Source organism: Hibiscus syriacus, unplaced genomic scaffold (assembly GCF_006381635.1).
Source record: "Hibiscus syriacus cultivar Baekdansim isolate YM2019G1 unplaced genomic scaffold, ASM638163v2 tig00111100_pilon, whole genome shotgun sequence".
Lineage (NCBI taxonomy): Eukaryota > Viridiplantae > Streptophyta > Magnoliopsida > Malvales > Malvaceae > Hibiscus > Hibiscus syriacus.
This window is the reverse complement of record NW_024062985.1, coordinates 231111-255352: the sequence shown is the minus strand read 5'-3', so window position 1 is coordinate 255352 and position 24242 is coordinate 231111. Positions and strand designations below refer to the sequence as shown.

Sequence of the window (24242 nt, the reverse complement as noted above, 5' to 3'; positions counted from 1 at the left end):
ATGGGTTTGATACCTTACCCGCCCCGCATCCGCTCGTCCCGCATCTGCCCGCCCCACATCCACCCGCCCACTAAATACACATTAAATTTTGGACCATTATGAATTTAAGTATAATTTTAGATACTAATTCATAAATCTTAATATTGTATAAGATATAATTTATAATCCTTGGTTTATTTTATTATGCTTCTTAATGAACGTGTTTGTTTTATGTATGTTGCTTATGTATATATTAAGATTGCTGTCAGGCGGGTCTAGCCGGGTACGTCTCCAGTTAGGTAGTGGGTGTGAGGATGGATTTGAGAATATACCAGCGTGGATGGGTGTGGATTTGAAAAATTTTACTAATCATGGGTGGTGGGCGGGTGGTGGATTTAAAAATATTAGGTGGGTATGGGGATAGGGGAGGGGTATCCGCACCAGACCCGCCCGTTTGCTATCTAGTAAATTGCGTGATACTTTCATTATCGAAAGTAGCTCTTCATAAGCCTTGATATTTACTTGCTACTGATTTTCCTTCTAGAGACACTTTTTTTTCTTTGGAAACAAACTAGCAAATTAGAAAATTTGCTATGTGCTATTTCAAATCAAGTAGTGCTATTCAAACCCAGAAGCTTATGAATGGACTGTTTCAGGTGCTGAATGTTGCTTGGGATTTTCGCGTTCCAATTGCAAGCGAGAATGTTTTTCTTTGCCATGTCAGAGTAAGCTATAACAAGATACGGGACAATGCCAAGCCAGTAAATGATCCAAATGGGAGACATTTTTCATTTTTCACTTACCATAGGCTCAGCCCACTTCTCATGGAGAGACGGAATTTCATAAAATTTGAACGGTTTGTCAAGCGAATGCATGGTGAGTTGCTAAATAAAACTATACATTCTCTTTCTCGAATTCATTGGTGATCATCCTCCCATGATAAGAATTCAGATTGCATAAAAATTCGACATATTAAGGATGAGATCACTTTGAACATAACAATAGCTTTTGAGTAAACTGATGGGGCCCTATCTCATCATCTTCACTGGTGGTGAAGCCGTTCTGGATTCTCAGGTGTAGCAAGGCTTAGGGAAGCACTTAAAAATATATACCATTTTCAATTGCCTCTAGACAATTGTTGCATGTTAGGGAGTAGTGAATTCCTTGTTAATATATATTAAAGCATGAATGTTTACTGGATAAAATAAATTGCCTATTATGTACAGAACTTTCTTACCATTCTTGTAACTATTCCATATCATGGTAATTAAGCAATAAACCATGGTGCACATGGGGGGAAACTAGAACATATTTACGAGCTCGGTTTACTTCCCAACTCTCAAATCTTTTCCTGGGTGATAACTCGGAAACCTCTCAGTTGATCCACCAGAAGATTCAGCTTCTTCCATCTCATTGAATGTTCCGTATGTGGAAGGCGAATAAGCTTGAGGGATATCCAAAGCAACTGCTCTATGAAGAGCTGCCTTGTGCTCTTCACTATGTTCTCGAGCAAGAGACTTTTGCCGCACCATTTTCTGCTTTGTAGGAACTCGCATTATCCCGTCTTTCTCCAGCATCAACTACATTAAGCAGCATGTGAGCTTTATTATTTTGTTCGAATAACGAAACTATTTTCCTATTTCTACCAACCTAAAGTATCCCACCTTTGACAGTTCAATTCATATCTTAGTTGATATTATTAAATGCAAAAAGAAACTAATAAGCTCATCAAGGTACAAGCAGAAGCAAGTACCTAAATACAGAAAGTATACATGACTTTTCACTGTATAGTCAGTTGCTTCTTGATTATGCTCAAATTCTTAAGTATAGGTTTATAGACCCATACCCATAGCATTCTAGTTCTAAACACAAAATTTAATTATACTATCCATATTGTGCCTTCCGGCACCGCAGAAGCTCCCTGGAGCTAGGGTTCCTAATAATTTGTCCCCAACTGAACTAAGACAGCTAGTTTAAGGTTCAAGCTCCCACTTCGGTGCTGAAACATTTCTTTAATTGCTTTATTTGCCATCTTAGATGCATAAAGATTTTAAAGGGCAAGAAGCTGTTAACTTACATCAAGAGCTCTTTGGGACTCTCTTTCTATCCAAATAATGGCATGGTCAGAGGTTGCATTGCAGGAAAGAACTATATGGTCAAACCTCCCATCCACCGGAACTGCCGTCCTCACCACTGGGGGAAATCTTCCTATCCTGCAACCAGGATGAAGAGAAATGCATGTGAAGCGCAAACCTAAAACACTTCTCAATCAATCACAATCCAATAAATGCGATAATGATATGAAAGATATTTATTTGACCACAGCTGGGAGTCTTGGACTTATTAAACTCTTTTACCGAGAACTCTCATCCGAGTGTTTATTCACATAACACCATTAATTATTAAGGGAGTTTGATCCCTTCTGTAAATGGCATAAAAGAAAACCGAGTAATTCACGATATAGTGTTCAATGATTTACAAATTTGTCAATGTAACCTGCAGGGCCTTCTTTCAACAATGTGGTATAGGCGTCCGGGGGCATAAAGCCGCCTGGGATCTTTAAGCTTCTTCTCCTCCATGATGCAAGTGTCTTTCAAGCACATTAGGCACAAAAGACATGGTAAACTGCAGAAAAAATAAAACCAGCCCTGTTATGGAAACATCAAATCATTCCCAAGAATGAAGAGAGTTCTATTTTCGAAGATCACATTTTGAAGAACTAAAGTAATTAAACATAAAATATTAGGAAACCCCACTATTCAGGAAACTAGTAATGGAAAGGTGACTAAGACATACTATATTTTACCAGAAGAGTAATTTGAAAACATCTTCCAAAGCGGAGGTCGTTCGAGGTAAAAAATCATCCTGGTTCATTACAATAGCTCATGTTAGGATCTAAGCCTACAATATATTATCAATAGACATTCGAGAATGCTGATCTAGCCCTAAACTTTATAACCAAATTTGACAAGCTGAAGTCAAAGATCAAGTCCACATATACCACAAATACATACAAATGTACAATCTATAGTATGACAAGTTTACCTGAAGCACTATCGAGTTAATTACATCTGCATATCGAACTGCTACGTTGAGTGACATACACCGAGCAGGCGCAATGGCATAGCATCTAATCCGGGTCCTCTCCATGATTCCCAATTTGCTACGATTTTGAACTGCAACCATCGCCAACAAGGCCACCAATCCCGCCCCAAGGGAATGACCTGCAAATGTCAAAGTGTAGCTAGGATGCTTCTTAACCAATTCCCTTAAAACCTCACACTCAGCATCGAAAACCCACTCGGCAGCCTTCAATAACCCATTGTGCACATATCCACCATCAAATTTTGTCTGCCCCAGTCTGTTGTCAAGCAAAACAGCATAATCACTTTCCTTAGCCAAGTTAAGTCCCCTAACAGCCAAGACAATATCAGCGTTATCATGGTCCAAATAAATAAAGTAAGGTGGAGCTCGGCCTTGAGTTTCTTGGTCATTTCTTCTTAAGAAAACCCAATCAGGATCGATTCCATAGCCTCCAGGGGGTGCCCAAAGAGGGTTATGAAGATCATCTTCATAAACAGATAGAATTAAACGGCACAGACGTGGCACCGGCTCGAATTCTTCCACTGTGGCTAAACCCCAGTGCTCACTTTCATGGCCTGCAGTGTATAGACATTTCTGCCATACCCAACGGGCACAGCCTAAACAGTAAACACATTCAAGGATGGGACAGCAACAGGCGATTGACATGGGCTCCCCTATGAATCAAACACATTTAATAACTTGCAAGTGATCAATCTAAAGATTAAGTAACATAAAACAGATATAAAAGAAGAGTTTTTCTTTTTCTGAATCAATGGTGGAAAATTGTACAAAGGTAATTAAGGTCGACTAGAACTGGTTTAGATTTAAGTTGTCAAAGGAAGCATTCAAAGAGGATTACTAGTAGGCTCTGAAATCCCAGGTTGGTCCAATCATCAGCCAAAATAGAAGATGAAGAAGGAATCCCAGCTGATCAAGAGGAAACTACAAGAAAACAAAAGTTACCCACATAAAAGCTCCAATAAAAGAGTGACGGAAAAAAGGGAAAATAAAATATTAAAAACAAAAAGGAGAAAACTTTGAAACATAAAGGGGGAATTCAAGAAAGCAAAGAAAGGTATTAGGATTTGGGGTAAGTGAAGATTGGATAAGTTTAGTGGTGGGTTTTGGGTTATGTTATACAGCTACCCTTCCGACAGCGGTTGGATGCGAATTAGCAAAGGAAGAGAAGACACAAATATTAGAAGAAAAGCATGGATGAATAGGGTAGAGAGCTTGTTGGTACCAGCTAGTCAAACCCATTTTTGCTTGTTATGGAGACTACGCAATATGGAATGATTCCATTTTCAATATTGAAAAATGTTTTTTTTAGTTATTTTGACAAAAAAAATTAATTAAAATACTCTAAAAAATAAGAGCCAAAATTACCATTTAAATAAATATATGTGCTACTTTGATCGTTATGCTTTAATAAAATTATCAGTTTTACAGCTCAACAATAAAATTTTCCAAAATCTCATTTTTTTTATATGTAAACAAAAACCACTAGTTTTATTAATAAAAGAGGAAAAATCCCATAAGCGTAAGCTATATATATAGTTAGTTAGTAATTTTCTATGGACATTGATATAAAGACCATATAAGAAAAATATTAAAAATTCATCCAAAACTCAAATAAGATATAGATATAAATATATCTAATTATACCGAAAAATGAACCGCAAAATAAATCAAAGAAAATATAAAAAATCTCTGCATTTTACAAGCAAAACCCCCTAGTAGAATTGAGAAAAAAAAACCCAAAGGAATTGTCTTTCATTACAGCAACGATACTCCCCATGTAATATTATCAAATACCAACTGATACATTGTGGTGGTACACACATTAAAAACCAATATCTTCAAGTAATTACACCATAACCAAACCTGCAAATGGGGAAGGAGCTTCATTAGTTCTATATTGGTTCATAAACACAAAGAAGGAAGCGTTTTAAACATATAGGGCGCACCCCCCCCCCCCTAAAACCCAATAAAACAATGGACCGAATCATTTGGTCCGTCTATTTCCACTCGATAGTTAAGTAGGAAGAAAGCATACGTGCATGGAATCATTCCATATTGCGTAGTCTCCACTCGATAGTTATCATTTTAGTTTTTTTCATTTGTTGAAGGTTTCTTGATAATTATAATATCATCTTTTTAAATATAAAACGGTGAAAAACTTCGTTGGAATGGAGGGCGGTGCATAATTCGAAATCGAATCAATTCCACGGTGGATGACATTTCTTCAACGAGAAAAAAAGTTCAAAGCTCGGATTTAGATTCATCTCCACTATCAATCACGCCATGCATACTACCCTCCTTCTCGACTATCTCTCATCCTCGACGACGATGATTCTGTTATTAAAGATTTTATTAAAGTAAAACAGAAACTCTTCAATAACCTTAAGAAATTCAAGAATCGAAACGATATAAATATCAAAGATTATATAAAATCATTTATTAATTTATTAAAGTAATATTACATATAAACTTATTTTTTCAAAAAGATGTTAGATAAATCATCCAATGTTAATGTGAGTTTCGCTCGTGGATGAAATTGATAGATGGTGAGAGAAGATAGTGGAAAAAAAATAATATTAACAAAAATAATTAAAAACATTAAACGAGCCTAGTCCAAGGGCAATAATGTCAGGCCCAAAAGTTACCAATTTTCGCGGATTTAAAACGCGGCAAAATAAAATTTAAGGACAATAGTGAGAAACTAGAAAATTTAAGAGGCGAAAACGCGAGAATAAATATAATGCACCCTATTTTTTAAAAGGTTAAACTACATTAGATAACACTGAATCATGTAAAATGATATTTTTGATCATCAAATTTTCAAATGTTACATTTAATCATTAAACTTCACAAAATATTACAAATTGATCATTAAATTTGTAAAGTTATTATAAAATAGTGATTAAAGTTAATAAATAATTACAAAATAATTATTAAATTTATCAAACTATTATCAAATGATCATTAAATTTGTTAAACTTGTTATATCATCGAAGATGGTCTCTTAAAACATCCAAGTCTTTGTCAAATCAGACTCAATGAAACTGTCAGCATTCTGCTAACCAAGGTCTCCAGACATATCCCTCAACCTACCAGAACCTCCAACAAGCTTACATCATTCAAATACAAACTTCCTAATCAGCTGAAGTATATAGACAAGACATTTGACAGGCCCACATGACTTATCATAACATGATCTAATATCTGACAACCATATTTGTCTAACTTATTAGTCTACAAATATCCATAATGACCTGACGATTGACAAACATACTAAAGGTCACTAAAAATATCTCAAACCAAGATTGAAAAAAGGGTCAGAACCCTTGTAACCTCTATATCGTTTTCTTCATCTTTCATGACAAACTCTTTTCAATACAAAAACATCGATTATGACTCTCTAAACAAACTAAATTTAGTAAACCACCAACGGTTGACAAGATAAATTTGTTCTCATAAAAAATTACTATAAAATAATGTTTAAATTTATCAAAATATATTACTATTTATAACGTCACGTAGACTATTTTATATTAGATCGATAAATATAATTATCATTTTAAAATATTTAAAAATTTAATGATTAAAATATCATTTTAGCATTGTTGAGTGCCTTTTAGAATACTTCGCCCTTCTCAAAAATAAAATAAAGGTTAGGGTTAGGGTTTAGGCAAACAAGAGGAAGAGAGAGGAGTCGATTCAAAGGAGGTTCCAATAGAGGAATATGTCGAAGAAGAATAGTTTAGCTCGTAGAAAAAGACAACACGATTTCGATCTCAGAAGTATGAAATTCTTCATTTTACTCATCTTTTTCTCTGATTTTGTGTGTTGTGATTTATGATTTTGTATATATCTTGGAAAATTAGGGGAGAAGGAAGAGAAGGAGAAGGCGGCAAAGAAGCTTCAAGCAAAGAAGAATAAGATGAAGGTGTGCATGTTATTCTTCCATTGGCTGATAAATTCCATTTTAATTTTGTTTATTTAAGGATTTATATAATGGGTATGTGTAGGTTGATGGTAATGGGAAGAAAAAGAAGAAAATTGGAAGCGGGTTTCAGGTAGGGAAGAGAAAATTGAAGACCAAGTTAACTGAAACTGCTAAAGCCAAAGCAGCTCAAGCAATGGAGCTCGACAAATGAGGTTCGGTTCATTCATGTTCAGCTTCGTGGTTATTTATTTTTTGAGGATATATACTTGTTAAAGAGATTGAACCATACGTTAGCCTGAGAATAAGCTTTTAGTAAATTTGGCTATCTGTGGCTAAAGAATTTCGATCTGGATTCTGGCATGGCAGTTTACCCTCTTAATTTGATAGTTAGTCAGCTGCATTGTTTTTTTTAAAAGGAGTTTTATGATCTATGCTATAGCTTTAGGTTAACCTATTTGCCTTAACAATTGAACTGAATGAAGCAAACAATCTATAAAAAAATGCTTTCAAGTCCCTTCCACCATTGACTGTAGCGATCTTTGGAATTTACTTCACAACTTGCTCCGCTGTTTACGGCTTACGTGACATGTTGGTGCCTTCAAGAGTCAAAAGTTTGGTAATGAAAGAGAAGAGTAACCTCCCGACTATATGCGAAGTTCCACAACTTGGAAGCAAATTTCAATCTTCTACTTCTTGAAATCTATCCAAAATTAAACGTAACATTGTTAGAAGACAGGATCTACTGTCTACCACAACATAGGCTAGGCTATAATGAACTTTAAGAAGAAAAAGTTCCAAATTTTGACAAGAAGACCTATGCTTATATTCTATACATTTTCAATAGTGTTTTTAGGAATAACAACAATAAACATGTAATTTTTTTCAAAACTGAAATTTATAGTTTTTAGATTTTGCTTCATAAGGAACAATTGAAAGTTCTGATTGCAGGGAAGCTTATGCACCCGATGTAAGGATTTTGCTTGATGATTTGGGGTATTTATTTTTTGAATTCGTTCCAGTGGAACTACATTTTGTTCAATTTCTTTGTTACCATCAGTCGATGATAGCAACAATTGGTGAATTTAATGCATACTATACGGAATATTAGTTCCTTATGAAACTGTTTCCAATTGTTTTACTAGTCAATGGCAACCAGTTCGTCTCTAAAATCCATACAAACAAAACCCCTTCTTCAATGACAATTTATTCCAAAATCTCCATTTTCCGCAATAAAACCCTTTAAAGAAAAATGCCTCAATCGTTTAATTCAACAAATTTTTCAATGGCTCTCTCTTTAGATCTTACACCGTTCCCACACCAACTCTACCAAAAAATCTTGGTCGACTTCACCGTTACTATTGATCCACCAAAAGATATTTATCAGAAGAGTGAGATTAGAAAGAGGAGACTATGAGTCTCATGTTTAAATAATATGTCGGTTCGTCGGTCGGTGGAAAAGGACTGAAGGAGCGGCAACGACAAGAAGATTCTTGTTCTGGAAAAGAAATAAAAAAAGTTTTTATTGCTAAAAAAAAAAATAAGGAGAGTAATGAAGTTGTGGCAGTCATAACTATACGGAGAGAATGAAACTGAAAAGGAGGTGGTCGAAGATATTATTAGCCGGAGAAGGTGATCAATCGGAGAATTATAGGATTTGGATTAGATGGTAGTATAGTCCCCCCCCCCCCGGGGGGGTTCTGGGAAGAGAGGTTGAGAGAAGTTTTTTTATATGGTAAAAAGATGTGTTTTTAAAAAATTAGGGTCAAATTAGAATGTCATTAAATTAATAGAAATTAATAATTGAGTGATCAAACTATATATAACAAATCAATAACATAAATATCAAAAATATAATTTTTTAAAACTTGATGATAGAAATAATCTTAATTACAACAAAAATTATCAAATTTATAGTTTACCCTTTATATTTTTAAAATAATGTCCTGGAATAGAATGCTACTATTTAAAAGTAATTTTGATATTATTATTTTTTATAATCACCTATGTTCGATTAATCCCATTTTTGACATTATTATTAAAAGACAATTTTTAGATTATTGAAGTTATTAAATTGAAAATTTTGTATTTATCTTTTAATTTTTTTTGTTTAAATTATCAATATTTGATCTATTGATCAATTAACTTAGATAATGTATTATAGTGATATATTATAAAGGTGACCATCTCAATTCAATTTGTTATATTTACAAGTTACAACGTTGAAATTCAAACTCTTAGCTTACTTAAGGATCTAGTATCTTATTTTATTATATTAACTAATTATTAAATATTTATCTATTATTAGATAAACTATCAAAAATATATACCATGATTAAAAAATATATTATTTATATAATATATCTCAATATAAGTAATAAAAATTAATATTAATCTATTTAAATACAATTCAACTTGACATTTTTAAAATTTTATAATATACTATCAAATATATATTTAAAATTTCACATTAATCCTAAATAATTAAACCTCGAAATATTTTTATAAAAATATTTTTTATAACATTTTTTGAACAACACCCTTCAAAAATAATGTCAAATTAGCCCCATTTTGTCTAAAAACCCATTGATGTTTTGCCAACATCATCATGCCTTCTTCTAAGGAAAATATATTTGATAATTATACCAATCCAGTTTATCATTTTCATTTGTGCTGTTAAATTACAGCTTTTATTAGTAAATTATAAAGTTGAAATATTTGAATTTATACTTGATTTAATTGATTCTAATAATTTCAAAAAAAATGATATTTAATAATTTAAATTTTGTAATATATTATGATTTCTTTAAATGAAATATTATTTCAAAGTTGGCCGAAAAGAAGTTGGATATGTTATAATGAATGAAATATATATGATTTCATAAAGAATTATCAGATCAACGTGTATGGATTTATTTGATAGCTATATTTTGTCTTGAAAAGAGATGGTAGGTCTACTTTGTGCTATAACATGTGAATTTAGTGGCATCGACCTTTTAACCCAAATCATCATGATCTCTTAGCATTGAATTTAATATATCCCAAGCTCCTGATTCACAAAAATAATAATGATAATGGAAGCAATATGAGACTTCATTTGAACGTAATCGTGATCTCAAAATACTTTTTTTTTTTAAAAATTAATGATTTTTCTCCTCAACATCAATATTCGGTCTATTAATAATTAATTTGAGTTGAATACTACATAAATTTATTGTAAAATAATCATTCCAATCCAATTTATTCAATTCACAACTTCAAGATTTAAACCCATAATCTCATTTATCCACTGAAATCAGGTTTTTGTGAATTTTAATTATATTTTCGTATTTTATTTATTTTTATTTTAGTCATTACCCGTATATTTACATATATTTAAGGTAAATATTCATATTAGTCCTTATAATTTTGATAAATTATATTTTAATCTGAAAAGTAATTAGGATAAATTACATTTTTAGTACCTAGTTTTTATAATATTTCGAATTAGGATTATGATTTTTATTATTTTTAATTTAATCCTTTAGGTTTAAAATAATAATTTTAAATATTATTTTTTAAAATTATTTACTATTATAGTACTTTGTATATTAAGTATTTATTAATAGTAACCTATAATTTTGATATTTTCTTGATTAAATCATTAAATTTATTATATGTAATTGAGTTATATTATTATTTGTTAAAGGGATCATAAATTAAATTAAATACAAATTTGTTAATTTATTGTAAAAAATTAATTAATAAAAAAATGTACTAATTTTGGGCGTTGTTGGTGACCAATCACACCTCAATCAATGATTGGTGGCGACTCCTCAAATTTGTGTTTTATCTTATGCCAGAAGAAAAACACTTACTTTTTCGAGACGATATTTAGAAAATAACGACACTTGTTTTCGCCGGACGAATATTGTCTCCACAGTATGTAAATAAAGTTTTTGTTTAAATTATACTTTTTGACGTAGTAAGAGCCCCTGATTATACACAAAAATCGAATTTATTCTTCCTCCGCTGAAACACTAAAATTGTTTAAAGATGTGATCTCAACACATCTCATTATTGCTTACTCGAGTATATTCATTTTATTCGTTATGGTTTCATATAGTTAATATGTCTCCATTGTGCCGACATAGTGGGGATACCTCTCTTTTCGGCTAAGAGCGTTGAGCCACCTCCGTTATAAGTGTTAAGATGCTTCTACTTTCTTCTGGACTTAAATATTGTTGTCACCAACAATTAGCCTAAAGTGTTGAGATGCCTCCAAATGCGACGAAGCCTCTACCTACTAACTGTTGAACAGTTGAGTTATATCTGTATCTATAAAATCGTGAGTTACCTTTGAGGGTGTTGATTTGTTTTTACCCAAACTTATGACTACGATTCTACCCGATGGGTCGAGATGTCTACGCTACAGTATTGAAATACCTTTTCTTTTCTTTAACATGACAAAGATGCCTCAGTTCTACATGTCATGAACGGTACCATTGAGATGTCTCTGCACCTACCATAATAAGTTGCCGCAAACTAAGTAGCTTCCTCTACCTGGTCAAGTAGCGTTGAGATGCCTTACGCTCTTCTTAGAGTACGAGATTACGTCCTAAAGCTTGCTGAAAGAGTTGAGAGTCCATGCTTACGTGTCAAGATTAGGGATTGACGTGGGTTGGGATTGGGTCGGTTTTGGCCGACCCGACCCGAAAACTATACATTTTTCACCCGACCCAATCCGAAAAATATATACGCTTCACCCGATTCGAACCTGATCTAATTTTTTAAGATAAAATCCGAACTCGATTCGACCCAAACTGAAATAATAATAAAAATATTATTTTTATTCAATAAAAATAATGATTTAATTGAAAAAAATAATATATAGAGATATTATTGTAATTATTCTTAAATATATAAGGTAAAATTATTTTTTAGGGTCGGGTCGAGTCGAGTATTTTTTATCCTAAACTTGAATCAAACCCGAACATCGCCTATAAAAAAACTCAACCCAAACCCCATTTTTTTAAAAATCCCTGATTCGATCAAATAAAATCAAGTCAAAACCCGTCAGATTCATGCTTTGTTATTTATTTACCGCGGCAAAGATGTTTTAATTCTACATGCCGTGAATAATAAAGGTTGAGATGTCTTTTCACCAACTATAGTACGTTACTGCAGACAGAACTTGATCAAGTACCGTTGAGACGCCTCACGCTCTTCTTAGGCTACGAGATTACGTCCTAAGCTTGTTCAAAGAGTTGAGATCCCATGCTTCTGTGTAAAGATGCTTTGTCATGTTTTTACCATGACAAAGTTGTTTCAGTTCTACATGTCGTGAATAGTAAAGTTGAGATGTTTTTTCACCCACTATAGTACGCGTTACTGCAGACAGAGTAACCTCCTCTACATTGCTAAAAAGCATTGAGATGACTCATGCTATATGATTACATCCTAAAACCGACTGAAAGAGTTGAAAGCCTCCACTCTAACAAATGTCGAGATGCCCCACTTAAGAACTGTTGAGATACCTTAGAAAGTCCAACAGATGTAGCGAAGCCTCTCACTCTTGCTATTACAGCTCAAATTTGTCTCCAAAAAATACTAAGATGTCTTGTTAAACCATATTCGGTTAAGTAGTCAAATGTAAAAGGTTAGAGGTTAATTGGTTGTAATCGGTTGTAACCAACTTTACAACAGCTAGATCCTCTCTCTTCTCTCTCTTTGGAGACTTTAAATAGCTGCTTAACTTGTCTATTTGAGATCATCAATACATTTGTAGTTGATTACTCTTTTCTTTGTTATTTTTTCTAAGTTTCTTCCATAGTTAACATGGTATCATATGGTGCGACACTGATATGTCTTTGCCGTGACAAAGAGAGAGTTGACATTTTCTCTTTGTTTTTAGCACGATAAAGATGCCTCCACGCCTCCACCTGACAACTAATTCTCTCTGAAGGTGATGAGATATTTCTTATCTAGACGAGGACTTTAAGAAACCTCTACCACATCTATTGCTACGATAACTCTATTCACTATCGACAATCGATCAAAAAGAGTTGAGATATCTTCGTTGCACTTCTGCTACGTCGAGATGTTAATATGTTCTCATGAATCCTCCGCGTGAAATGTCACTCTTCGCATAAGACAATACACAGAGCGTCGAGAAAATAACAGAGAAAAGATTTTGCCTCCATGTAGCTCATTCAACATAATTATTCTCCGCTTATATTTACACTAGAACATTAAAACACCTGTGTATGGCATATTCTGAAGCATCGTAATACCTTTGCACCTTTACTGAGCGTTGAGAAAACATCAAACGTTGAGAATCTTCTGCAGGCTATATCCAAGGGTGTAGAGACAACTCTTCCCGAATTTTAAATTTTAATATGAGCACACAAAGACACAAGGATCCTCTGCAATATACACGTCAACACACCTCCGACCACTTAACATATTAAGCACTTCAGATATCTCTCAGAGCCCAAAAGATGTTGAGACACCTCTCTCCCTTGCTCATGCAGCTCGGAGTTACCTCCAAATAATACTGAGATTCCTCCTCCATGACACATGCTTCCACCCACTAACTATATAGCTGTCGAGTTACCTTCGCATCTACAACATCATGAGTTGGCTCCAAGGGCGTTGAGTGACTTATATCCGAACTTACGACTGTTAATCTACCTAAAGGGTCGAGATGCTCCCACCTTGGCATCAAGATTCCCTTGCACTAACTTCACCACGGCAAAGAAGTCTTTGCTTGCCTATCGTATCCATCCGAGACAATAAGTTGACTTTCCCATAGAACCAGGGTTTTAAAAAACGGTCTGCGACCACGATTTCGGTCGCGATATAGCGGTTTTGCCGCTGTTCGAGTTACCTGCGACGGCCGCAATAGCGTCCGCGACGGTCGCAATAGCGCCCGCGACGGGCGCAATCACAATAAATCCGAAATAACTGAAAACGCGACCGCGACTTGAATCCCTCCATAAAACTGAACTAAAATCTGAATAAGATCCGATTTAACTCGTATCAAATCTAAATTATATATAGTCTAGACTTAAAATGATTTGACCGAAAATAATTTAACCTGAACTCGATTTGAACGTCATGTTTGTCACCTCTACCGTGATTAAAATAATTTTATTTATATCTCACGTGATAAAAGAACGCGTGAGAAGTGGTGGTGCACAACCTTTTCTTCGGACAGTACTTAATATTCTAACAAACATCCGTTATTTTAGAGTATTGTCCAAGAATAAAACGATTTTAATTTCCCTTGATTTTTTATTTTTTGGTTCGGTCTTCACACTCTTTTCAACTTCCCGTTCCTCGTTGAATTACATCTTTGGGGGGAAAACGTTTAGAAAAATTTGTGTTTCAAGTTTAGTTTCAATTCCATTAAATTTCAATATTTAAAAATTAACTTTGGTTAGTAATAAAGATTCAATTATTTGAATTTATTCTATTAATTTTGATTTTCTTATATTCTATTTAATTTAATTATCTGTATTTCATTACGTTCATGAACTATCTAAATTAAATATTTGAATTTAATTATCTTGATTGTTTGAATTATATAATTCAACTTGACAATAACTGAATAAAAAAAAACTAGACAATATAAAGGTGAACAAAATTATTCTAAAAAAAGATTCAAATAATTTATGAATAAAGTAAAAAATAAGACGTTTATATTTTTTACGCTGTTAGTTTTTTTAAAATAAAAAATATTCAAAATTACAATAAAATTCATAAACTAAATTTATAATTAGAATATTTTTATAACCAATAACATAAAATAACTAGTAATGTGTGATCATAGAAGGATCATACAATTAAAAAAATTAGAACTCATCCAAAAAATTCGAACAAAAGATAAATATAAATAAATTTGACTGCATTGGAAAATGAATCACAACGGAGTTAAACTATGAAAGATCAACAACAACTTCAAATTAGAATCGAACGTCGTAAGAAAACTATCTACGAACGTAAACTGTGTTTTCAAATCCAATTCAAGAGTTCAATACAAAGAATATCAATAAAATAATAAATAAATTTCATCTTAATCAATCATGACGACTTCAAATTCAACCCTAAAAAATTAAACGAATGAAAAAATAACTAAATAACCAATAAAAAAATAAAAAAAAATAAAAAAGACATAAAACCATGAAAAAAAGATAAAGAAAATCATGTCGTAAAGATAAAATTATTGAAAACTAAAAACGTTAAAAAATAAAAATATAATATAAAAAATATAAAATGTACCAAATTAAACATCAAAATTAAACTTAGGTGCTAAATAATATATTAATGCAAAACAAACAACTTTAATATTGGAGGGGAAAGAGATATCATCTAAGCCGGAGAAATATATCCAACCAAATACAGACAGCTACAGTTCTGTATGCAAAGAGAAGGAGCTTTTTTGTAGTACAAATAATAAATAACGCCTTTCTTCTTCACCTTCCTCACTCAAAAATGGTCTCTTTTCTGCATTTCTCACACTGCTTTTAATTCCCTTAACAACCTTCATTAAGATTACTTCACCCATTTTTTTCCTGAAAAAAAAGAAGGTAAAAAACCCATCTTCTTCAAAGCCTCACACTTTCAAAAAGCTTGACCTTTAACCCCCAGTTCAGAAATGTAAGTTACTTTCTCTGTACTTTGGAGCAAAAAGTTTACCCATTTCTTCTTTGTTTTTTTAGTTTTTATTTTTCTTTTGTTAGTTCTTCTTTCAGCTTGGTTTGACTTTGTTCTATGGCATTCTCTTCCACTTTTGTTTGCTTCTTTCTCTTATTTTCAATATAAATAATTTTCTTTCGAGTTGTTATTTTGAAATTTGAAGTGTGTTTAAGGTATGGTTTTTCGCTGTGGAAAGATGCTTTGTCTTAAAGGTGTTATAATGGGTTGGTGAGTATGTGGACCTGGTTTTCACTACCCATCTTCTTCTTTTATATCTTCACCATGACGCCTTTTTCTTCGTTTCCCGTGGTTTGGTAAGCTGTAAAAGTAAAACAGCTTGCATTTTTGTCTCTTTTCCTTTTCAAGTTCTCATCTTTTTTCAAAATTTTCAACCATTTCTTTTCATGCTTTTGCTTCTTCTCTTTCCTCTCTTCATCAGTATTTCTACTAGTTCCTCTCTTTGCTTTGTTTTCTGCCTGAATTCCTTAGGGTTTTCCAAGATATATATGCTTTTTAGTTGTTTAACGTTCACCCAACTTGTAGCTCCTTTTGGTACTTAAATTTTGGCAGGAAAGTTCATTTGAAGGCAAATTGAAGTATTGGTTATTGGACCTAAATGCATGGATCGAAGGGATGTCATGGCAGTATCAGGATCCGCATCTTATTATATGCAACAGAGAGGGATATCCGGGTCGGGGTCCGAAATGGAGTCCGGGATGCATGGATCACAAGGCATTCATCCATTATCTAATCCAAATGTACAATACCAATCAAGTATTCGACCCCCTACAACTATAGAGTCCACCTTACCTTTAGAGTCTCCATCAGGGATTACCCCTCATAGTATCGATGTAGACACACCTTCAGCAGTGCCACCGAGTGAGGCAGTGAAACGGAAAAGAGGAAGGCCCCGGAAGTACGGACCCGATGGCGCCGTCTCCTTGGCGCTGAGTCCTGCATCGGCTACTCGTCCTGCGACAATAACACCGGGCCAAAAACGGGGAAGAGGGCGGCCACCGGGTACCGGGAGGAAGCAACAGTTAGCTTCCCTTGGTAAGATATTTTGCCCCCCTCTTTTATAAATGTGTAAAGCATGAGCATGAGGAATGTAACTTGTAGTGGCGGTTTAACTTGTAGTGTTTTTAATCAGGCTTATACCAACTGATCTGCTTCAATTGGGTAATGCATTGTTCTTGCTATGTGAATGACGTTGCAAATATCTAATTGTTCTGCTAGGTGAATGGCTGTCCGTTTCAGCTGGGATGGGTTTTACACCACATGTCATCACTGTTGCAATAGGAGAAGTATGCAGTTTTATTTTATTAATTAGTACATCGATTTCGACCGCATTACTTCGAGATATAAATTGTTCAAATGAAGTATAACTTTTCATGTAGGATGTTGCTGCAAAAATACTGTCGTTTTCACAGCAAAGGCGTCGAGCAGTATGCATTTTGTCCGCCAATGGGGCTATCTCTACCGTAACTCTTCTTCAGCCATCATCTTCAGGTGGCTCTGTTACATATGAGGTTTGGGTACTCGATAACCCGATTCTTGATTTCTTGTATTGTTTTGCAGGAGCTAGGTAGCATAAGACTATTTTGCCTTCTAGACAAGGCATACTTGGACTTCATATACTGTCCAAAATTCTTACATATAAACTCTTTTTATGTTTCTTTTCGGAACTCAGTAATCTTGATGCAATGTTCAGTCGAAAAGCGTATATACTTGTCTGTTTTGATATCTGCAGGGGCAATTTGAGATATTATGTCTGTCAGGCTCCTACCTTCTAACCAGCAATAGTGGCTCTTGCAATCGAACTGGTTGTCTAAGTGTTTCCCTTGCCACTCCTGATGGCCGCATCATCGGTGGAGGTGTTGGAGGGATGCTCATTGCAGCAAGCCCGGTTCAGGTAACTCTCGGTTGCTATGATATATACTATTCTATCTGTAAATTAACTCTCTTCTCTACGTGGAGGATTAGACCTTCTATGGGTTAATTCTGCCTTATATGAATGAACCAGGTGATTGTTGGAAGTTTTATATGGGGTGGTTCAAAGACAAAGAAGAAGAAACCAGAAGGTAAAGAATGTCTTAATGACTCGGATAATCAGAGTGCCGACAATCTTGTATCTCCGTCTGGCATTTCGCCAAGTCAAAATCTGATTCCGACTCCGCCAGCAGGTGTATGGCCTGGTTCACGAACGATGGATATGCATAATACCCACGTCGACATTGACCTAATGCGAGGATGACATGTACCTCGAATACTTTCATGAGCAATGCACATAAATTGTTGTTGAAGGCAAACCTGACTGTAATTCGAAAGTCCTACGGGGCAGCCTGATTTTCGGCTTGAGGAAATCTCCCTTAATTTTGATAATCACAATGGCGGACAACGGAGGTTTCCTCAGATATTTGTAGCTTAATGACTGTTAGAACTCACGATTTCAACTGATCCCCGGAGGTATCTTTTCGTTTCTCCAATATGAACCAATTTAAGAAAGCCATGCTTCACTTATCTATATGGGCAGCCATGGTTTCAAGTCTTCTATATTTCTCCTTATGACAATGTACCATGATCTTGTTGGCTTTAAGCTTATACGGAACATTCAGACAAATTATAAATTGAATAATCGCAAGTATCGCTCTATATTTTGATGTTTTGGGGTTGATCGAAACTCACAGATTCTAGGATTTTTGCAATCTCTATAAATAAAATAGGACACCAGAATTCATAAACAGACGGTCACAATCTGGTGGATGGTGACAATTTCTAACAGTTATTTCATATATATTTTTGTCCCATAAAGTTTAAAGCTGCATCTGCGTTCGCCAAAATACGACATGCAACAACAAAAAATGACCGCTTTACAACCAGAATCTAAACCGACAGTTCCCGGAACACCTCATGACCTACAACATACTATCAGTCCTTGCAGGCAGACGACGGAAGAAATTGATCGGTGGTGGAGGTGTCTTGTGGCGGAACCTGGGATGCCTCATAATGTAAAACCCAGAAAGAAGAGCAATCACCTGAAATGGTGTGACATACAAAACAATGGCTGCCACAAGACATAATATAACAGATATAGTTGTGGCACGAGGATCCCGCCAACTCAGTAATGACTGAAGCCGCTCACCCTGGCTAGCTATGTCACCTACAACAGTCTGAATCCTCCCTGCAACACTCCTTAAACGATCATACCTCATCCGAACTATATCTGAGCTTTTCGTTGCAGGAAAGGACTCAAATTCTTCGTCCAGTTCATCAGTAGAAACTGCATTGGCACAAGACAGACTTGTGTTCATGTGAGGAGGGTACCTCGGCCGATAACGATAATTCCATACACCTACGAGGAACATGTATAAGAAAACTGTGGGTAGAATCAGCTCCGGGAAACAAACAAGCATTGCAAATAGCACATGCACCAGCACTGTTGTAATAGGATTCTTCCACATGCAAACTTCACCAAACCATTTTCCAGCTGCAAATAATCCCGAGCAAACCGACGTCAGTCGCAAAAAGTTTGCCTTGCTGCGCCTCATGCTCCAAAGGTGAGCATTTGCATCAGACATATATTCAACTACTTCTCTCCTAAGAGGAGGTTCGGCCCGACCAAGTCGAGCTGCCACAATATTAACGGCTTGGTGTCGCAGTATGTCCTGCTGCATCACATTCAATGGCCTTTTGTAATGCATCTTTGGCAGAAGGGGTCGCGAGTATTGGAGCATCATATTAACCATTGATGTCGATGAAAATCGTATTGCCAAATGTAATTCACCAAGTTTCTTGACACCAGAAGGGTGAAGAACCAGCAGCGGGTAAGTGTGGGTGTAAACACGACCAGTTTCGAGTGTAGATAAGCGAATCCGCACCTTTCCAATTTTATTATCTCTGTTATTATCAGAACCTCCAATCTGAGAGTTATCAAAGACTCCCACAGTGAGAACAGTGGCTGGATCATAAACTTCCCATGTGTACTGCTCATTATATTTTGGATTCAGGCTGTTGACTATGGTTCGAGTTCTAACCCATTTGTGGCCGTATTTTGCAACACAATATGTATCACACGTACCTTTTCCTTCTCTCGTTTTCATTGGTTGAAGCCCATCGGCATTCAAAATTCCGAGTTCTAAAATACCAATTGATGGTTTCCAGAGCTGCTTTGCTGTTGGCCGGAGATCACTGCTATACTGAGTTGACTCATCAAGAACATGGTATCCTCCATCAAGGCAAACATAAACATGGAGCCTACTACGAAATTTATCCTTATCCTTCTTTGCACGATCGCCATCCATAGCATCTGAAAAAGACCTCTCCAGATTGTACCATCGGGAACGAATAGTTCGATCATCAGCACGCCTATCAACGGAGTTCAATGATATAACAACCTTTCCAATGGCGTCATCCTTATTAGGACCCACACGATCTTCAACTGAAAAAATCAGATGATCTTCAAAGGGTTCCGCAGCAACAAGCATAAACTCCTCATTCCAGATCGGATTCATAATTCGGTTTTGAACAGGTTTTGTCTTTAAGATCTGGTTACCAATTTGAACCTTAACATATGCATCAGGAAACCTGTTATTGTCAGCTGGAACAAGGTCTTGAGCCTCAATAACATTGACACGGACATACCATAGTCTCGGAGAGTGATAAACTTTTGAACGGATGTATGTTGGGGAAACCGAAGTGTTATCACCGGGAGCAATAGCATCCGAATGCCACGCATCTGGAAAAGCCTCATCAGCCTGTGTGCCATACCAAACTGCAAGCATCAGTTCTCCTTTCTTTTTCTCTCCTTTCTTGTCTTCCAACCGATACCATTCCGGAGCCAATGGACTGTCCGGTGGAACTCTCGTGGGAACCTCATTGAGATCAAATCGCACAAACCCGACAGAGTCATCTTTCACTAAATCCTTATCCTTGACAACAACTTCTAGCACAAATGACTGCAGCGTGTCCCTTGAAAAGGCAAACACCTGATTCCATTCTGGATTTTGTTTCTTCTCATAATGCTTTGTGATTCCTTTGTAGTTTCCAACTTTCACTTCGACATACGGATCAAGGCTTCCAGTCACATCCTTTGAAGGAAGATCTCGGGCTTTCACCACTCGCACAAAAAGGAATCTCATCTGTTCAACAAGGTCATAGGTGCTAGTTGGTCTGTCTCCTCGTATGACTCGGCCTCCAACAATTCGTCCTCCTCCGAGAAATGGACTTGTCTCTTTAAGAGCAAAATCAAGTGGTTGTGATGATGAACCCGAGAACATGTGAACGGCTCTTGATGGTGGCGGTCCAGATCTCATCTCATGTACTCCATAATTCATCTGTTGTTGCGGAGGCATTGTAGTAAACTTTTGCTGCTGTTCCGACTGCTTTGCATTTGGAAGATGATTAAATGTATGTCTTTTACCATTTTTCTCTTTGGGAAATGAATTTGGGACTGCTTCCTCCGTGGCTGGAAGAGGAGTCGAGGATTTGATCGAAGGGTCATCAGTAACAAACACTTTCAAACCAAGCTCTCCTTTAGCACGAGAGAAAACAGTCCGTTTTTCAAGAGGGTAGTGCAAAACAACAGCATCGGTATACTGCACAAATGATGTTGAGGTGAGGCGAACCTTCCCAAGACAGGTTTTAGCATTGTTTGCTTTGTTATAGCTGTAAACATAAGCTTCAAGTGGGAGACTAGACAACTTGTTCGGATCAGAGACGTTGAAATAGAAACTCTCGTTCCAAACCGGACTGAGATCTTTCTCTTTAGTAGTGGTGCGAAATCGCTGGCCATCGAACTCAAGCTCCACATAGGGATTGGATGAACCCTGCCCATCTTTGGCTAACAGGTCATAGGCGCTCACCACCTCCACCCCTAACTTGAGACTACTCATGGTTCGAATCAATCGAAGCAGAACACAAAACAATTTAGCCGCTATCCGTAGTCGTCTGTGAACTAAACAATACCAGAAGAAAAGAAGGAAAACTAATAGTTCAACAGCAGAAGGATGAAAGAACTAAAAATTCAAAAAGGACACAATAACAAAGGAAAAGAACAATAACACACTAGAATCAGAATTAGCTTAAACAGCAATATAATCCTTTTATATAAATAACTTTATTTTATTTTCCAATTTAGATTCTCCAAATTCTGGATCAAGTGAGCAATATAGAATCTTAATGTTATCATGTCAAATTATAAAAAAAGGAAAGGAAAGCGAGTTAAGATTCCATACAGAGATCAAAAAGGGAAATAAACCCATGAATCTTTCTCAAACTAAGCAAGATTTTGTGAAAAAGCTACCATATTTTTAGTTGACATCAGAGAATACACACACACACACACAAACAAAGAATCATTTAAAGCCTTAAGAATCTCGTTTCCATCTCCAAAATCCAGGAAGGGGACGAGTATATCGGGGATTCTTTCAAATACTTTTTTGTTTGTCTTTCCCAAAAAACAAAAGATACACACTAGAAAACCTTTTATCAACCAAGCTCAGTCTCTGTTTCTTTCATGGGAAACAATTACTGGGTTTAAGAAACTTGTAGCCAAAGCTCATCTGATTTGTTTTTTTCTTTAAGATTCAACAAAGTAGAAAAAGAATCAACTTACTTTTCCAGTCTCAAATGAAAGAACACCCAATAATCTGATCTCAAATGGTAGAAAAACCTGAAATGAACAATTAAAAAAATAAGATAATCGAACCTTACGAAAAGTAAGAAAATTGAAGAGACTAAGTAAAAACTGACCTCTGTTTAAAAAGCTGAAAGCTTTGGTTAGTAAAGTGAAAGGAAGCCGGAAACTATATATGGTGGAAATGGAATCTATGAAACTTAGGAGAGAAGGAGATTATTACTACTTTTTTTTTTTAAAAAAAAGGAAAATACTGGTTGACTGTGAGGACGAGAGTCGTCTAAATCGACTTGAATGATTCTTGCTGAAAAATCATAACCAAATAAGGGGTTCACTGTTTAAATTTACATAGGCTATTTATGCTTCCAGTCCTTGTATTCTTTGCACATTAAAAGTTTAGTACAATTTAAACCGATTGAGCTTCAGTTTCTAAAATTAAAATGAATTAAATTTCAAATATATAAAACTACAGGGACTGATAATGAAATTAGATCATGTAACTATCACTTCCAACGTCCCCTTTTTTTTGTTTTCCTTTTTACCAGTCCTAATCCTATACGACAACGATACGAATGTTGGCGTGGTTTTAAATTTTAAACACTCCCCAATGTGTCCGTTACTTATACGCGCTGCACTTTGTTGACACGCGTTGAATTATCTTCACCCACCAATTGTTTTTCGTTTGAATAATCTTTAATTTGATTTAGCGTGTCCTTTAAAATATTGCGACAACTTAACTGAAAATTGGATGATTGGCTAAAATGTTAAACAAAATTTATTTTTTTAATAATTTCTTTTTCATTTAAAAAAAGATAAAAAAAGAGAGAAAAGATACTGAAATAATTAATTAACAGACCAGATAAACGGTGTAATATACCAGTTAATATTTTTTAATTATTATTTTGTTAAATAAAACATTGCCGATTTTTTTAAAAATATTAAATTAATATTTGGGGACACTTGTTAATGTTCTTTAAAAATAATTAATTGACTGATTAAAGGATAAAAATATATGTTTTTATTTTATAAATATGAGGTCAGTATTTATTTAAATACTCTCAATTATTTGACAATAGATGTTTATACTCTCGCATATATGATACTTAAACTTAAGATGTCAAGTGATAACAATAAATCTCTTAATCATTGAGGTTTCTTAATTCATACAATATTTGATATCTTTAAAATTTTCAAATTCAAGCAGCTAAGTCTACAAAATATATCTATTATCAATAAATTAGAAAAAAAATTAAATATATATTATTTTTTATAATCTTCATAAACTTAAAAACAATAATTAATAAATACCGTGGACCATATATATCGGTCCAAAACAGTGTGATGCTTCCTTTCTCCCCTCATTTTCAGATTTTAGTTACGTGATCAACACAAACTTAAGAGGCAAAAATGAAATAGAAAGAGTAAGGGGTTGTTTGTTCACTTCAGAATTATTAAGTGCATGATTCAAAAACTGAATGATTTAGAGATTCTGTATGAATTAGTTTTGAATGTGACATGTTGTTTGATAATGGCTCTGAATCATTCATAATATACTTTTGTGTTGAATCATTCAGCACTGTTTTACTGAATCTTTCAGAGGTACGAAACAAACATGCTGAATGAATACTGTACGTTTCAGCATTCAACTCTAAATAATTTCATTAATAGACAAGCAAACATCCCTAAGGTTAAAAAAATAATAAATGAAAATACCAATAAAATAAAGCAAACTTTCTGGTGAAAGGGTTTAGGGTCTGTGCTATAATTAATATTTAATAAGATTAAATAATTGAGTCCCATCAACAATAAGTTTATTTCAAATTTTATTTTCGTCTCTTTACTATAAAAACTTTTTAATCTCTATATTATACTTGAAAAAATTGTATTATGTCCTTTTACTATAAGAAAATATATTTTAAC

At 34.7% G+C, this 24242-nt stretch overlaps 4 protein-coding genes across 4 annotated transcripts; 2 read left to right on the top strand and 2 right to left on the bottom strand.

Annotated features, from left to right (window-relative positions):
• Window positions 1-1207: 1207 nt before the first annotated feature.
• Window positions 1208-3729, bottom strand: LOC120153482. Its single transcript, XM_039165426.1, has 5 exons — window positions 3025-3729; window positions 2786-2844; window positions 2476-2604; window positions 2057-2192; window positions 1208-1559 (listed from the first exon to the last, which is right to left on the bottom strand). The coding sequence occupies exons 1-5, from the start codon at window positions 3727-3729 to the stop codon at window positions 1305-1307; spliced, it is 1284 nt and encodes a 427-aa protein (XP_039021357.1). The 3' UTR covers window positions 1208-1304.
• On the bottom strand, window positions 3013-22536 carry LOC120153481 (FT-interacting protein 3-like). The gene is made up of 4 exons (XM_039165425.1): window positions 22439-22536; window positions 22302-22358; window positions 18542-21641; window positions 3013-3024 (listed from the first exon to the last, which is right to left on the bottom strand). Exon 3 carries the CDS (start codon window positions 21577-21579, stop codon window positions 18604-18606), a length of 2976 nt encoding a protein of 991 aa, XP_039021356.1. The 5' UTR covers window positions 21580-21641; window positions 22302-22358; window positions 22439-22536; the 3' UTR covers window positions 3013-3024; window positions 18542-18603.
• Window positions 6728-7425, top strand: LOC120153484. The gene is made up of 3 exons (XM_039165428.1): window positions 6728-6866; window positions 6951-7012; window positions 7095-7425. The coding sequence occupies exons 1-3, from the start codon at window positions 6809-6811 to the stop codon at window positions 7221-7223; spliced, it is 249 nt and encodes an 82-aa protein (XP_039021359.1). The 5' UTR covers window positions 6728-6808; the 3' UTR covers window positions 7224-7425.
• Window positions 16205-18238, top strand: LOC120153483 (AT-hook motif nuclear-localized protein 11-like). The gene is made up of 5 exons (XM_039165427.1): window positions 16205-16741; window positions 16925-16992; window positions 17086-17217; window positions 17439-17600; window positions 17712-18238. The coding sequence occupies exons 1-5, from the start codon at window positions 16309-16311 to the stop codon at window positions 17940-17942; spliced, it is 1026 nt and encodes a 341-aa protein (XP_039021358.1). The 5' UTR covers window positions 16205-16308; the 3' UTR covers window positions 17943-18238.
• Window positions 22537-24242: the final 1706 nt, after the last annotated feature.

Bases quoted from the DNA above. Each gene is read 5' to 3' on its own strand.
- LOC120153482 (XM_039165426.1), bottom strand. From the start codon at position 3,729: ATGTCAATCGCCTGTTGCTGTCCCATCCTTGAATGTGTTTACTGTTTA. The intron at 2,605-2,785 runs GTAAAATATAGT...TTTTTTCTGCAG, and splicing joins GTTTTCAAATTACTCTTCTG to TTTACCATGTCTTTTGTGCC. The intron at 2,193-2,475 runs GTTACATTGACA...TCCTGGTTGCAG, and splicing joins GTTGAAAGAAGGCCCTGCAG to GATAGGAAGATTTCCCCCAG.
- LOC120153484 (XM_039165428.1), top strand. From the start codon at position 6,809: ATGTCGAAGAAGAATAGTTTAGCTCGTAGAAAAAGACAACACGATTTC. The intron at 6,867-6,950 runs GTATGAAATTCT...TTGGAAAATTAG, and splicing joins ACACGATTTCGATCTCAGAA to GGGAGAAGGAAGAGAAGGAG. The intron at 7,013-7,094 runs GTGTGCATGTTA...GGGTATGTGTAG, and splicing joins CAAAGAAGAATAAGATGAAG to GTTGATGGTAATGGGAAGAA.
- LOC120153483 (XM_039165427.1), top strand. From the start codon at position 16,309: ATGGATCGAAGGGATGTCATGGCAGTATCAGGATCCGCATCTTATTAT. The intron at 16,993-17,085 runs GTATGCAGTTTT...CTTTTCATGTAG, and splicing joins TCACTGTTGCAATAGGAGAA to GATGTTGCTGCAAAAATACT. The intron at 17,601-17,711 runs GTAACTCTCGGT...TGAATGAACCAG, and splicing joins TTGCAGCAAGCCCGGTTCAG to GTGATTGTTGGAAGTTTTAT.
- LOC120153481 (XM_039165425.1), bottom strand. From the start codon at position 21,579: ATGAGTAGTCTCAAGTTAGGGGTGGAGGTGGTGAGCGCCTATGACCTG.